At 48.9% G+C, this 15,362-nt stretch overlaps 1 protein-coding gene across 2 annotated transcripts in view; it reads left to right on the top strand.

The window, feature by feature from the left end:
* LOC147033003 (hemagglutinin/amebocyte aggregation factor-like) overlaps window positions 1-15,362 on the top strand; it is a 104,263-nt gene that overhangs the window by 7,910 nt on the left and 80,991 nt on the right. Inside the window, exon 1 of one of the 2 annotated variants that reach the window (XM_085871108.1) lies at window positions 12,056-12,520. The exons of the other annotated variant lie outside the window; for it this stretch is intronic. Coding sequence (XP_085727234.1) covers window positions 12,487-12,520 — 34 coding nt within the window. The 5' untranslated portion in view covers window positions 12,056-12,486. Of the gene's footprint in view, window positions 1-12,055; window positions 12,521-15,362 lie in introns of those variants that run through there. 2 annotated transcript variants of the gene reach the window in all.

Below are 15,362 nucleotides of genomic sequence, written 5' to 3'. Positions count from 1 at the left end.
GATGAACTGGCCGGCACAGGCCTTGAAGAAAAAACAGCCAGCCGGCAGATGAAGTGGGCCGGCACAGGCCTTGCAGCACAGCAGCTGCAGACGATCCAGCCGGCACAGACCTTGCAGCAAAATAACAGCTGCCGATGAAGTTGGCCGGCCTCCGCCTTGAAGCAAAACACGGCCAGCCGATGAAGTTGGCCAGCCTTTGCCGTTCAGTGGAGGTTGGTGGAGGGAGTGCGGTGGTGCTGGCCACTTGGAAGGCGGGCTCGGACCTACCTACCTGTCTCCCTCCCACCTATCGCCTTTGCCTGTCACTGTACATACCCACTCCCTTAATTTGTCAAACCCCAATTTAGCCCCAACTTATTTTTTGTTTTTTTTATTTTTACTTCCCCACTATAAATCGTCCCCTAACCCCCTTTATCGTCCTTGTTCGGCTAACCTATACTGTCACCTAGCCTACTCCCAACCCCTACGTTCCCTTCCCGGAGGGGAACAAGGGAGAGCTAACGTCCTGTGTCGAGGCCCAACGAAGCCTCAGAATGGCCTCCCCAGAGTTCGGCGATCTTAACACCAAGTGGGTCCAGCGGCCCACAACGACAGCGAGGGGATAGATGGTGCGGAGGGGTACATCTCCTAATCTACCCTAACCATTTAACTGTTAAACTACCCCGGGGCTTTCAACAAGCGCCTCTCGCTTAAACTATTGGTTCTAACAACCCAGATTCCCGTCGCCTGTGTTGGTGTCCTCACATTTTCGGGCCTCGCCCCCCAATTTTCTCTCCGTGCCCTCACACGGTCTCCTGGCTGGGACACGTGGCTCCCTTTGGCAGGCACGACCCTCTGCCGAATCTCCCGCTATGGCACCCCCGGGCACTACACTGCCTCCGAGCCTACCAGCTCCCTAACACCGGGGAGTGCCCCCCATGGCACCTCCCCTGAAACGCACACGTGGCAGGCCGGCCTCCCGGGCCCCTTTCCGAGGGTCACCCGTGCCCACAACACTGCCCACGCGGCTAATGGCGCCCCGGGCCCCCGCACCAAGCAGGCGCACCCGTGCCCACTACGCTATCCCGGCCCCCATGGGCCCATGGCCTACCGCGGCCGACTAGCCTGGTGCCCGGGGTACCCACTCAGCGATACTCACCTTTCGCAGCCACGCTCCCAAGCCCGTCAACAGGGCTCCTGCACCCCTCCAAATGGGTTTCGAGCCTACATTCCCACCAACAGCAAAACGACCTCCATTTTTGTTAATTTGACTAACCCAGCTAACTCACTTTACTCTGACCCCGGGGTCCCTTGGGCGGGAGTCACTCCTCCCCCCAATCACTCATCGCACCATGCATTCCCCATTCGCTCCACTCACACAGACCCGCTGGCCTCACTCACTCACCAAGCACATGCTTCCACTTCACTCACCAACTCTTCAACACACACACCACTGAACTCTGCCATCCTTCTATCTACATCCCCTAACTAACTCGTGCTCCCACGTCGTCCCTTACACTATAGCACGTTCCTTTTAACACTACGTAGCTAAACTACGTCCCCGCTACACATCCACAAGTCTGTCCATGTCTCCAAATAAATCATTTTATTTCCCAACCTAAATCTGGCTACAATCCCTCTAACTAATCCATTCCACGGACTCCATGAGGACTTACCCCTGCCCCATGGAGTCGGTCTAACTAAGCTAACCCTTCCCCCTAACTAGTTTCCATCCTGTGCCCAGGCTAAGGGGTCTTTCACCCCTTGCCCAGGAATCCTGTACACCCGAAAGTGAGGCTTGCTTTTTTTTTTTTTTTTTTTTCCCATGCGCAGCACCTGCGCGGCAACTCAGAGCTCGCGCACTTTGCACCTGTCCGTGACGTCATGCAGCTGCACGTGTTCCTCGTCCCTCCTTGGACGGTGCCATCCGGCAGAGATACCCCTCCTGCCGGATTCCAACCACACGTGCAGCCATGACGTCACCGTGCGCAAAAAAAAAACACAAGCCCCACGTCTCGAGGGGTTTCCCACGCGAACACATGTGCTTTGCCTGTTGGAGCTGAACACACACGATCGCGTGGAGAACCCGTCCGGTCCAAATCCATTTACCTGCCTAAACTTTGTCCGTCCGCGGGATCGGCAAATCCACCGCGTGCGTTTCCGGACCGGGACTTCACTCTCGCAAGCGAGCACGTGGTGGTCTCGTGCGTTGCACAGCACGAACCGCGTGCTCACTGCTGGGTGAACCCGGCACGGTCCTCGAAACAACTACAGCCGCTACTCGGCTTTCTCTCTTCTCATGTCGCTGTCTCCGTCTCCATTCCACACACGCACACCTGCGTGTTACGACGCACACAGTCCACACCATTAAACTCACCCCGGGAGACGCGGCTGCGTGCTCCCGCATGCCAACCGACATCTCCCTCACATACCGCTCTCTCACACACACGGTCTCCCTTGCACACAGCGACCTTGCACACGGCCGTTCACTCACGCACGGTGCCTCACCACTCACACAAACCATACTACTTACACACGCGGGGGCACTCAACCGCTGTGCCTCATCCATACTCCGTACCTCACTCACACACGCGGGGGCACTCACCCGCGGTGCCTCACTCGCACTCCGTGCCTCATCCACACTGGCCGTTTCATCCACACACGCGGGGGCACTAACCCGCGGTGCCTCACTCACACTGGCCGTTTTGGGAAGCACGCACCCTGGCACAATCGCCACCTCACCATTCACACACGGGGACGCACCCACGCCTTGCACCACACACACAGGGACAACCACACTGGGGATTTGTGTCCCCACAAGGGTCTCCGGGGCCTCTATACCCCCCAAGCTCTCCGTGCACCCGTCCACAGCACCCGTCCCCTCAACCTCGCAAAACACGACCGAACTCACCTGGTCGTAATCCGCCTCAAGGGGGCATACTCCCTCCCCTCGTTCCTGGAGGAGGCCATCCAGCTGCTCGCACTGGGTCTCTACACGCTCCGCGAGCTCACCCCCGTTGTCCTCCACTACCTCCGTGTGTGTGTGCGCGTCACTTACCCCGTCTTCATCGTGCAGTCTCTCCTCTATTTTTTCTGTCTCCCGTGTCTCTATACATTTTCTCTCCTGGTTCCTTTTTTCTGTCTCTTCCTGGTTCCTTTTCCTTTCCCATCTGAGTCGTTCTTTCTCTCTGAGCCCCATTAGCTGTTCGTTCTCCCTCCGTTTTAGTTGTTCAATTTCACACTCATAGAGTTGTTGTTTTCTTTCCCACTGTTCCTCCTGCTCTTTGTTTTCCAATCTCATCGTTTCTTTCAATTGGCTCATTTCCTTCCTGTGTTTCATTCGCTGTTCTCTCACTACTCTTCCTCGTTTCCTCTCCTGTCCTTCCTTCTCCAGTTTCATGGTTTGCTTCATTTGGTTAATCTCCTTTTTGTGTTTCATTTGCTGCTGTCTCATTACTCTTCCTCGTTTCCTCTCCTGTCCTTCCTTCTCCAGTTTCATGGTTTGCTTCATTTGGTTAATCTCCTGTTTGTGTTTCATTCGCTGTTCTTTGTCTATCTCGTACTCCAGCCTCAGCTTTTCTTCCAATTGGTCAACCTCAGATTCATGTTCTTTTTGTTTTCTATTCCATTGTTCCTCTCGTTCTTCCCTCTCCAATCTCGTTGTGTCCTTCAATCTCCTGATTTCTCCTTCCTGCTTCATTCCTTGCTCCTTTACTTTCTCCTCGTATTCAAACCTATTTTTTTCCTTTTGTCGTTCAGTTTCAAATTCATACTCTTTCAGTTTTCTATTCCACTGTCTTTCTTGTTCCTCCTTCTGCAATCTCGTCATTTCTTTCAACTGACTGATTTCTTTCTCCTGTCTCATTCGTTCTTCCTTCATTACTCTTTCTTGTTCCTCATTCTTTAGTCTGGCCTTCGCTTCCAGCTGTTCGATCTGTACCGTGTGGTTTCTTAAAGTTTCATTTTCCGTTCTCTTCCTTTCCTCTTTTAACACTCTCAGTTCGTTTTGTAGTTCCCTCTCTTTGTTTTGGTGTTTCTGTAACTCAGAAACTTTCTTTCCAATTCCTTTCTCATCTCCGCACACTCAGACTTTGCTTTGGCTTCTAACTGTTCTTCCGGCTTGCGCTTGTGGTTTTCTACCCGTCTTCCCAGTTCCTCTGTCTCCGTTTTTCCCTCCAGTCCCAGCTTATCAACTCTCTTCGTCATGTCTTGAAGTCTTTTCTCACACTCCACCGTTTCGACCTTCAATCCCTCCTCTGTCTCCTCCTGGCTTTCTTTTAATTTTTCTAATACCTTCTTTACCTCGTGTCTCGTCTTACACGTCTCCCGAATTATTTTCTCGCCCGCCCCGACCGCGGGCCTGACAGCCGTTGCACTCCCCCCAGCTCGTTCGTCCCAGCACGTGGCAGCGCCATTTTCTCGCCCGTGGTCCGCGTTTCGCTCCTCGCCATTGCCATAATGCCTGCCTGCAGGCCTATGCCCATGCTCTGCATCTCACCCCGCATTTCTTTCATTTGGTTTTTCGCTTCGAGTGCGTTTCCATCCATTTTTTTATTTTCCATTTGTTGCGTATTTCTCTTCATTTCGTTGTTCCTTTCTTTCATTTCGGCATTCCTGTAATCCAGTTTGTCATTTATGCTCTGCACGAGTTCCATAACGTGCTGTATCGTCACCTGCCCTGGCCACTCCCACTGACTACATTTAGCGGTGGGGTTATAATAAAAAACCGACCAGATGAACGGCATCGATGCCTTTCCCAACCTTCTGGTACGGGTTTCTCTTGCACGGTGATCTCGTCCTGAGCCATGGATTCTACATTACTATTACACATACCTAATCCACCCGGCACCCGCTCGCCTTGAGACGCCATCTTGCTTCTCGTGAAGGGTTAATTTCGCTCGCTCGTAATTTGGAGGGAATCGGGGGTCGCTTCTCTCACCCCTGGACCGATTCCCGTGAATTTAGCCGGAGACAGGAGAGCCCGTTTTCCTGTTCTCCGATACCAGTGCCGCGAGGAGGGCGATGAATTTGTATCCCACTTCTGACACCAGTGTTGCGGATTTCGCGCCCGCCGGCGTGCGACGGCCACGTAACTCGAATCGCGGCACGTCGCCCACCGGACGGACAATCCAGTCGTGACCCTCTCGGACTAACGCCGGGAACCAGTCACAGGTGGACCTTTCGGTCTCACCGCGATCGAGCCAATCAGCCCCCGCGTGGGATAGGGTTGCTCGCCAAATTCGAACTACCTAAGTACCCACGCGGAGGGTAGACCGGGCGATCGCACCTCGCCGCAGGTCGACTTCAGACACGGGCCACTTAAGCGACCCGTTCCGTACTATCAGAATAACCGAGCGGTGTTATCGTCGACCTCGACGGTTCGATTAATTATCGGGCGTATTCAGCCCACTACCAACCCTTTACGTGAAGCAAGATGGGGATTCAATGGAGGAAAAGACGAAGCGAAGCGGGAGAACAGTTCAACAATAAAGCACATTTATTCTCGGCACACGGGAAGCACACAAATACAATTCCACCAAATGCACAGATAAAAAAGAAAACACACTTCCATTTACACAAAAAGCAAACATAAAAGTGAAAACACAGTGCAGAGCTAATACCGACTACCGAGCACACGGCAACACTTATACAATTCTACTTCACAGACGGCGCCGACAACACATACCCAAAACCAAGGAAAAGAAATCCCCCAAGAATGGGGCAGGCCTGAGGCCGAGACCGGGTCGGGCCTACCCGTCTGGTGATGAGACGCGGAGCGGCGATGGCCCCGCAACCCGCGGGCCTCGTGGACAGTGCCTGGCAGGGGGTGGGAACGGGGCCCCCTTGGTCGCACTATCTCAGCGCGGGGGGAAACAGGAGGGGGTTGCTGATGCTCGGGGTATAGAGGATCTTTATTATATGCGACGAGCGTCTCCACCTCGGCCAGGTCGCGCTGTCGGCCTCCCTCGGGTGCAGCTTCCTGCACGACGCGAGCACCCCCTCGTCTGGTGTCGCCGCCTTTCCACAGCTCCGTCCCCTCCGTTCCGACTCCAACGCACACGACGAGCAGCTCCACCGCCCGCGAAGTCTTGACCCTCTGCTTCCGACTCTCCTCTTCTTGACTCTCCGACCCGTTCTTGTTTGCGACTCTCTTCTGACTCTTCGTTCCCTTTTTGCTGACTCTCCGACCCGTTCTTGTTTGCGACTCTCCTCTTCTTGACTCTCCGACCCACTCTGACTGACGAACACCGTCCTTTTATCCCCCCCGTAACTTCGCCTTTGACCCGCTCCCTTTGACCTTTCACCTCGCTCCCCATTGGCCCGAGAAAAAGTGGGCGTGAAGGCTTTTTGATCCACAAATTTGCATATATCGATCGCCCTGGGGCGGGGCCAATTCGCCCCTCGCTCACCGATTGGACGGCAAAAAGTGGGCGTGTGTCGTTTTTGATCCGTTTTTGAAGCAGAAAATCCGTGATTTTGTACACGCTGTTCAACGTGCACCCTACACGAGTCCAGCATCGGTGCCCATGAGTGGCGCGAGATGACGGTGATGCGATGGTGGCGAGTTGTGACGGTAAAGGTCGTGGCGGTTGTGGTGAAGCGGCGTTGTGGTTGGTGGTTGTTGTTGTGGTTGTGATCATGGCGGTTGGTCCAAAATAAAGATAGTAAAAGAAAAACGGCTATCCTGAAGAGTCGCAGCACGTATAAATGACATGTATTCCCACTAGACAACGGGTTTGGGCCTAACTACACATGCACTTACCGAGATACCTCACCTAAGGGACCTGAATGGTGGTTTGCGAATCTGGTAACCACAACAATATATATATGTATATGTATATATATATGTATATGTATATATATATATATATATATATATATATATATATATATATATATATATATATATATATGTATGTATACAGCTCTGGAAAAAAGTAAGAGACCACTCCAAAAACAAGCTCAAATGAGCTAAGATCCTCGTCTTCTTAATGATGACGTCATAAAAACGAATATGACGTCATTGTGATGTATCAGGTTTGCGATAAATTATCTGTGCTAATGCCTGGCTTGATTCCCGCGAACAAAATTCAAACAGCTTGCCTAGTTTCGGAGATAATGGTATAGGTGATTTCCATTAGCGGCGATATTATGACGTCAACTTGTTTTTCTAGGAAGAATTTCCAAAATCGGAGATGGTTACTGCCTGTGCATGAGCTTTCTGCATATACATGGCAAGTTTCACAAAGAACCGATGAAAACTCTGGGTTGTGAAACAAGAAATATCAAAAAAAATAGGAATGACGTGATAAAAATTGATGTGACGTCATAGTGATGTATCATATGTGCGGTAATTCATCTCTGCTAATGCCCTGTTTGATTCCCGCAAACAGAATTCAAAAAGCTTGCCTAGTTTCGGAGATAATTTTTTTGGCGATTTCCATTAGCGGAGATATTTTGACATCATAACTTTTTTTTCTTGGAGGAATTTTCAAAATCGGCGATGGTTACTGTCTGTGCAGGGTATTTTTACATATATATATATATATATATATATATATATATATATATATATATATATATATATTTTTTATATATATACATATATATATATATATATATATATATATATATATATATATATATATATATGCCAAGTTTCAGGAAGTTTCAATGAAAACTGTAGGCTGTGAAACAAAAAAGTCCAAAGAAGAAGATGAAGAACAACAATGTGAGTAAGACTTAGAGATCCTCCACGAGGATCTAAAAAATTAAATCAGCATCTCTACATGTATGGCAGCCATTCCATTCCAGTATCTGTTGAATTCCAACACAGGCACACCTCATTCTACTTAGTGAGGTACTGATTAGGTGATCACCTGAAACGAATCTTATTTAACAAGGAAAAGTATAAAAACCTCTGCTGTGGTCATAACTATCCTCTTGCAATAGGACCAGCTGGAGGGCAAAAACAGTGCTAGTGGTACCTCAAAAGTAATTGGAATCAAAAAAATAACTATTGACCATGCCAAAAGAGTTGAAAAGAAATGTTTTGAGTGAGGAAAAGAAGGGTTCAATTCTGGCTTTACTGGCAGAGGGATACAGCGAGCGTCACGTTGCTTCCATCCTTAAAATTTCAAAGACGGCGGTTCATAAGAACAAGGTCAAGCAGCAGACATTGGGGCCAACAAAGCTACAGACTGGCAGAGGGCGAAAACGACTTTCCACTGACCGGGATGACCGCCAACTCGTTTAAATGTCACTCAACAACCGTAGGATGACATCAAGTGACCTGCCTTCTGCTGGATGAGAAACGACTGTGAGAGTCTGCCTTCTGCTGGATGAGAGGCTGCTAGAGTCGAGTCTGGGATCGGCTTTGGTGAGAAGAGTGAGCCCCGGGAAGGCAGAGAAGAAGCGACTTGTGAGAGTCGCGATCTGCTGTGTCAGGGACGGTTGTGTCTGTCTGCGATCTGCTTCGTGAAAGAGGCAGGAGGGACTGCAGGAGAGGAGTCGGCGATCGACTTTTATGAGGAGGACATCAACAGGTTCATCCGGAGTCCAGTGACTGAGCCTCTGACTGTATTTGCTCACGGCACGGCCCATGTCTCGACACGTCTTGTGGTCCCATCGATCCGCCTGCGGAGCCCAACACCCCCATTTGGCCTAACCTGGTGAACAGGCCAGGCCCGGACTTGTATACTGGACCTTGTGGAAAGCCAGCTGGAGCATACCATAGATCTTTCGTCTTGTGCCGTCGACCTTATGGGGGCTGAACGCGCTGAGGCTGCGTGCGTGGGCGGTGCGACAAAAGAAGGATGACACCGCCATTTTTCCACGCTGCATGCTCGAGCCGGGCGCTCAAATCCGTTGACATCGGCTTGTCACGAGCGGCATTCGGGCCTTTGACACTTTTCCTCTCGTCCATGAAGCATCACCAAGTACTCTGTGTCTTGTCTGCATGCTATTCATGTCTTGTCTGCATGTTGTCTAAGGTTTATCTCGCTAGGGTTCCCTTAAAAACCTGCAACCGTAGCTCCCTAGTTAAGAACGGGTTATTGATTAATTATAACATTGTCGTGAATGCTTTGCTTGTGTTGTGTTAATCGATGTGTCCCCAATAAATCTGGCTGAGTTATACGAGATTTGCCACCTTGAATTATTCGTGCCGTGCAGAGAAACTTCGCTCGATTGGTAAATAAAACCAAAATGGTTACAGACTGGCAGAATTCGCTCGGTCTCTGACAAAACCAGTCTGTAACTGGGGTCTATTCCCCCAGCTGGCAAGGCACAGGTGTATTTTGGTATCGTGATCTGAGGCGCGTAACCCGAGTATTGTGCCGAACCAGCCGGCATTATAACCCCGGAGACGGCGGTGCTGTTAAGTGATGTCCGAATCCTTAACACTGGGGTCAAGAGTCGGGTGCGAATCCCGCCACCGCTGAATCCTATATATATGTGTATATATTGTTGCGGATTCGCGCCCGCTGGCGTGCTGACGGCCACGTAACTCGAATCGCGGCACGTCGCCCACCGGACGGACAATCCAGTCGTGACCCTCTCGGACTAACGCCGGGAACCAGTCACGGGTGGACCTTTCGGTCTCACCGCGATCGAGCCAATCAGCCCCCACGTGGGATAGGGTTGCTCGCCAAATTCGACCTACCTAAGTACCCACACGGAGGGTAGACCGGGCGATCGCACCTCGCCGCAGGTCGACTTCGGACACGGGCCACTTAAGCGACCCGTTCCGTACTATCGGGATAACCAAGCGGTGTTATCGTCGGCCTCGACGGTTCGATTAATTATCGGGCGTATTCAGCCCACTACCAACCCTTTACGTGAAGCAAGATGAGGATTCAATGAAAGAAATGACGAAGCGAAGCGGGAAACAGTTCAACACAAAGCACATTTATTCGCGATGAACGGAAAGCACACATATTCAATTCCACCAAAAGCACATAGAAAAGAAGAGAAACACAATGCAATTTTACACAAAAAGCAAATGCGACAATGCAGATCTAATACCGATTACGCGAGCACACGGCAACACTTATACAATTTTACTTCACAGACGGCGCCGACAACACATATCCAAAACCAAGAAAAAGAATAGAGAACCCTCAAGGATGAGGCGGGCCTGAGGCCGAGACCGGGTCGGGCCTACCCGTCTGGTGATGAGACGCGGAGCGGCGATGGTGCCTCAACTCTGCGGGCCTCGCGGGCAGTGTCTGGTAGGGGGTGGGAAAGGGGCCCCCTTGGTCGCACTATCTCAGCGCGGGGGGGAAACAGGAGGGGGTTGCTGATGCTCGGGGTGAGGAGGATTTCTACTCTGCCTCCAGTCCCGCGACGAGCGTCTCCACCTCGACCAGGTCGCGCCGTCGGCCTCCCTGGTGTGCAGCTCCCGGCACGACGCGAGCACCCCCCTCGTCTGCCCTCGCCGCCTCTCCACAGCTCCGTCCCCTTCGCTCCGACTCCAACGCACACGACGACGACCAACTCCTTCTTGCTTCTTCTTCCCAACTCCACCGACTGCGAAGTCTTGACTCTCTTGACTTGACGAACGCGGTCGCTTATATAAGCCCCGTGGCTTCGCTCTCTCATCTTTGACCCCCTGCCTTCGACCTTTCACCTCGCTCCCCATTGGCCCGAGAAAAAGTGGGCGTGAATGCATTTTGATCCATAAATTTGCATATAGCGATCGCCCTCCAACGCCCTGGAGGCGGGGCCAAATCGCCCCTCGCTCACCGATTGGACAGAACAAAAGTGGGCGTGTGTCGTTTTTTATCCGTTTTTGAAGCGGAAAATCCGTGGTTTTGTACACGCTGTTCGGCGCGCGCCCTGCACGAGTCCAACACCGGTACCCACAACCGGCGCAAGAACGGTGGCGATGCGACGGTTGCGAGGTGTGACGTGAAGCGGCGCCGCGGTGGGTGGTTGATGTTGTGGTTGGTGGTGGTAACAATGGCGGTTGGTCCAAAATAAAGATAGTAAAAGAAAAACGGCTATCCTGAAGAGTCGCAGCACGCATATATGACATGTATTCCCACTAGACAACGGGTTTGGGCCTAACTACACATATACTTACCGAGATATCTCACCTAAGGGACCTGAATGGTGGTTTGCGAATTTGGTAACCACAACAATATATATATATATATATATATATATATATATATATATATATATATATATATATATATATATATATATATATATATATATATATATGTACATACATACAGTATCTCACAAAAGTGAGTACACCCTTTATAAAAATGTACATATTTTGTTGTAACTTTTTACTTCGATGTATTATAAACACAAGACTCAAAGAAATGATAGTGTCGACATTCTGTCATACATGTACAGGCACAAAACATTTATTCTGTGGAAACAATGTGGCATACTGGGCATATCTGTGAAAAGGGGGGAGGGTGGGGCACAACAAAAGTGAATACACCCTATGTACTTTCTCACATTGAAGCATTATTGTTTTCAGTATTTTGTATGTCCACCATTGTTTTTGAGCACAGCAGCTATTCTACTCGGTATGGAGTTGACCAGTGTTCCACATGTCTTTGCTCGGATCCTGTTCCACTCCTCTGCAATGACTTCTCGAAGTTGCGTGATGTTGGACACCTTTCGTCCCTTAACCTGACATTTCAGGATGCCCCACGCGTGTTCTATTGGGTTTACATCAGGTGACATGTTTGGCCACTCCAACACATCGACCTTCGACTTCTTCAGAAAGTCAGTTGTCTGCTTGGAACGATGATTCCGATCGTTTTCGTGCTGAAATACAGCTCCTCTACTAAGTTTTCGCAGGGAGAGTAACATCTTCTCCTTCAGGATGTCACAGTACATCGTAGAAGCCATGTTTCCCTCGATGAACTATTGCTCTCCAGTACCGGCAGCACTCATGCATCCACAAACCATGACACCACCACCACCATGCTTGACAGTAGGGATAACGCACTTGTCTTGGTACTGTTCCCCAGGTCGCCGCCAGACACGCTGCACTCCATCAGATCCAAACAAATTGATCTTTGTTTCATCAGACCAGAGGACATGTTGCCAGTAGTCCAGGGGCTTGAATTGATGTGCTTCAGCAAACTGTTTGCGAGCTTTCTTGTGGCTCTGCTTCAGGAGAGGCTTATGCCTTTGATGACGCCCATGCAACCCGATACGATGGAGTGTGCGACGTATGGTTTGCACACTAACAGACTGGCCAGAAGCTGTAGAAATCTCTTCAGCAATCTTGGCGGCACTTTGTCGTCTGTCTTGGAGGACTAGATTCTGAACTTGGCGAACAGTACGTGCAGTCATCTTTGCTGGTCTGCCCTGGTGAGTGCAACTCATTGTTGTACGCTTCTTGGAGAACCTCTGGATGACCTTGGCCACGGTGTTGGGGCTTACTTTCAAAGAAGCACTGATCTTCTTGTATCCTTGGCCATCTTTATGTAGGGCAACGATTAGATCTTTGACATCTTTCGAGAGCTCTTCACCATGAGGAGCCAGGCTGCTTTCTCAATGACGATTGGTACAGTATTTCCCATGCAATTTTTTTTCTTCAGCAAGCAGATAGATAATTACTGATTTGAGTATACTTCTTCACGTTTAACATACCAGGGAGGTTGCAGCTCCATGGACATTGTGTGTATTGTTTGGTGCATATTTGTACCTTTAACACTCTGACTTAAATATGCAGAAAATGATGAAAATGGAAGCTGTTTTACCATGCTTGACTTACTTCGTGTGCAGACAATAGCAGGGGTGTACTCACTTTTTTTGCCTCCTCTTTCAGAAATATTCGTAATGTGCCACATTGTTTTTATGAAATGGCAGTTTTGTGCCTGCATACTTATTGTAGAATGTCTACTCTGTCATCAACTCTAAGGTTTTGCTTCCAGCACAGCGGCTTAAAAAGTTACACTGAATTATTTACATATTTGTGAGGGGTGTACTCACTTTTGTGAGATTATGTATATATATATATATATATATATATATATATATATATATATATATATATATATATATATATATATATATATATATGACCATAAAATGGGATCATTAGAAAGCTTAATAATTACCTTCACCACCTAAAGTTGATGGATGGAGGTTGTGTTTTCACCCCTGTTTGTCTGTCTGTCTGTTTGTTAATCTGTGCACATGAAATCTTAAGTTATTGATGGATTCAGACAAAACTTTGTGGACACGTTGGGTGTCTGATGAGAAAGAATTGATTCAATTTTGGTGAAGATCATAATCTGGATCCAGATCCAATAATTTAAAGCCATTCTTCATCATTTCGAGATAGGGCCAAAAATTAAATATAGTGTGATAACTCAAACAATTATGGATGGATTCAAATGAAACTTGGTGGATTCGTTTGGAAGATGACAAGAACAAACTGATTAGATTTAAAGTACGGATGCAGATCCGGCCAATCAGTGTGATACAAAATGTAAACTATTCAGCCTGGTGGAGGTATGCACTTTACTGACTGTCAATACCAGCAGGACATACACAACATGGCCAAAATTGTGTGGACACCTGCGCGTCCAACATCTCATTCCAAAATCATGTGCATTAATATGGAGTCGGTTCCCCATTTGCTGCAATAACAGGCTCCACTCTTCGGGGAAGGCTTTCCATGTGATGTTGGAACATTGCTGTGGTTATTTGCTCCCATTCAGCTACAAGAGCATTAGTGTGGTTAGGCACTGATGTTGGGCGATTAGGTCTCACTCGCAGTTGATGTTCCAATTCATTCCAAAGGTGTTCGATGGTATTGAGGTCAGGGCTCTGGGCAGGCCAGTCAAGTTCATCCACAACGATCTCAACAAACCATTTCGGTATGGACCTCACTTTGTGCATGGGAGCATTGTCATGCTGAAACAGAAAAGGGCCTTCCCCAAAGTGTTGCCACAAAGTTGGAAGTACAGAATCATCTAGAATGTTATTATCTGCTGTAGCATTAACATTTCCCTTCACTGGAATGAGAGGGACGAGCCCGAACCATGAAAAACAGCCCCAAGCCATTATTCTTCCTCCACCAAACTTTTCAGTTAGCACTATGCATTTTGGCAGGAAGCGTTCTCCTGGCATCTGCCAAACCCAGATTCGTCCGTCGGACTGCCAGATGGTGAAACGTGATTCATCACTCCAGAGAACGTATTTCCACTGCTCCTGAGTCCAATGGCAGTGAGCTTTACACCACTCCAGCCGATGCTTGGCATTGCGCATGGTGATCTTAGGCTTGTGTGTGGCTGCTCGGCCATGGAAACCCATTTCATGAAGCTCTCGACGAACAATGCTTGTGCCGACTTTGCTTCCAGAGTCAGTTTGGAACTCGGTCGTGAGTGTTGCATCTGGCGACGGATGATTTTTTTTCCACACTACGTGCTTCAGCATTCGGTGGTCCTGTTCTGCGAGCTTGTGTGGCCCACCACTTCATGGCCGACCTGTTGTTGCTTCTAGATGTTTCCCCTACACAATAGCAGCACTTGCGGTTGACCAGGGCAGAAATTTTACGAACTGACTTCTTCGAAAGGTCGCAATCTTTGACAGTGCCACGTTGAAATTCACTGAGCTCTTCAGTGCAGCCAATTCTACTGCCAATGTTTGTCTATGGAGATTGCATGGCTGTGTGCTTGATTTGATACACCTGTTGGCAATGGGTGTGGCTTAAATACCCAAAACTACTAATTAGGAGTTCCTGCATGCTTTTGGCCATGTAGTGTTTATGGCAGAACATTGTGGGTGAGAAGTAGATCCAGGAGCTCAGATCTCCATCCATCTGTATCTAAACCTGTCTTTACACAAGGAAGGAGAGTGGGCAATGGCACACAGGTGGTACAGGTACTTTTGGCTGCATTAGAAAGTGGTGTGTAAGACAGGACAACAGTTTCCAAAGGAGAGGCCAAATAAATCCAAGGCTTGGGGAATGGAAAGGAGCACATCGAAGGGTCAGTCCCATTAAAAACTAGGTCACTCGGTAGAGCATGTACCTCCGCCACATAATGCCTACTCCACCAGAACATATCGGGCCCAATAGTTTTTTGAAATAACATGCTGTGCAATACTATATTGTTTTTGCCCTATCTCTCAATGTTGACGAATCACTAAAAAATTCTCGTAGTCGGATCCAAATCCGGATCTTCACCAAAATCGAATCAGTTCGTCCGTGTCACACACCGAACCTGTCCCCAAAATTTCATCCGGATCTGTTCACAACTTTTTGAGATATCCTGTACATAAAACAGACAAACAGACAGAAAGGGGTGAAAACATAACCTCCTTCACCTCCGGTGGCAGAGGTAACAAAGTGGATTCCCCAGCTCCTGAAGATATGAATAACTTTCTGAATATGCTGG

The sequence above is a fragment of the Eptatretus burgeri genome, chromosome 2 (assembly GCF_056783735.1).
Source record: "Eptatretus burgeri isolate ZD-2024b chromosome 2, Ebu_testis_v1, whole genome shotgun sequence".
NCBI classification, from domain to species: Eukaryota; Metazoa; Chordata; class Myxini; order Myxiniformes; family Myxinidae; genus Eptatretus; species Eptatretus burgeri.
The sequence above is the reverse complement of the archived record's forward strand: the minus strand, read 5'-3'. Positions and strand labels throughout refer to the sequence as shown.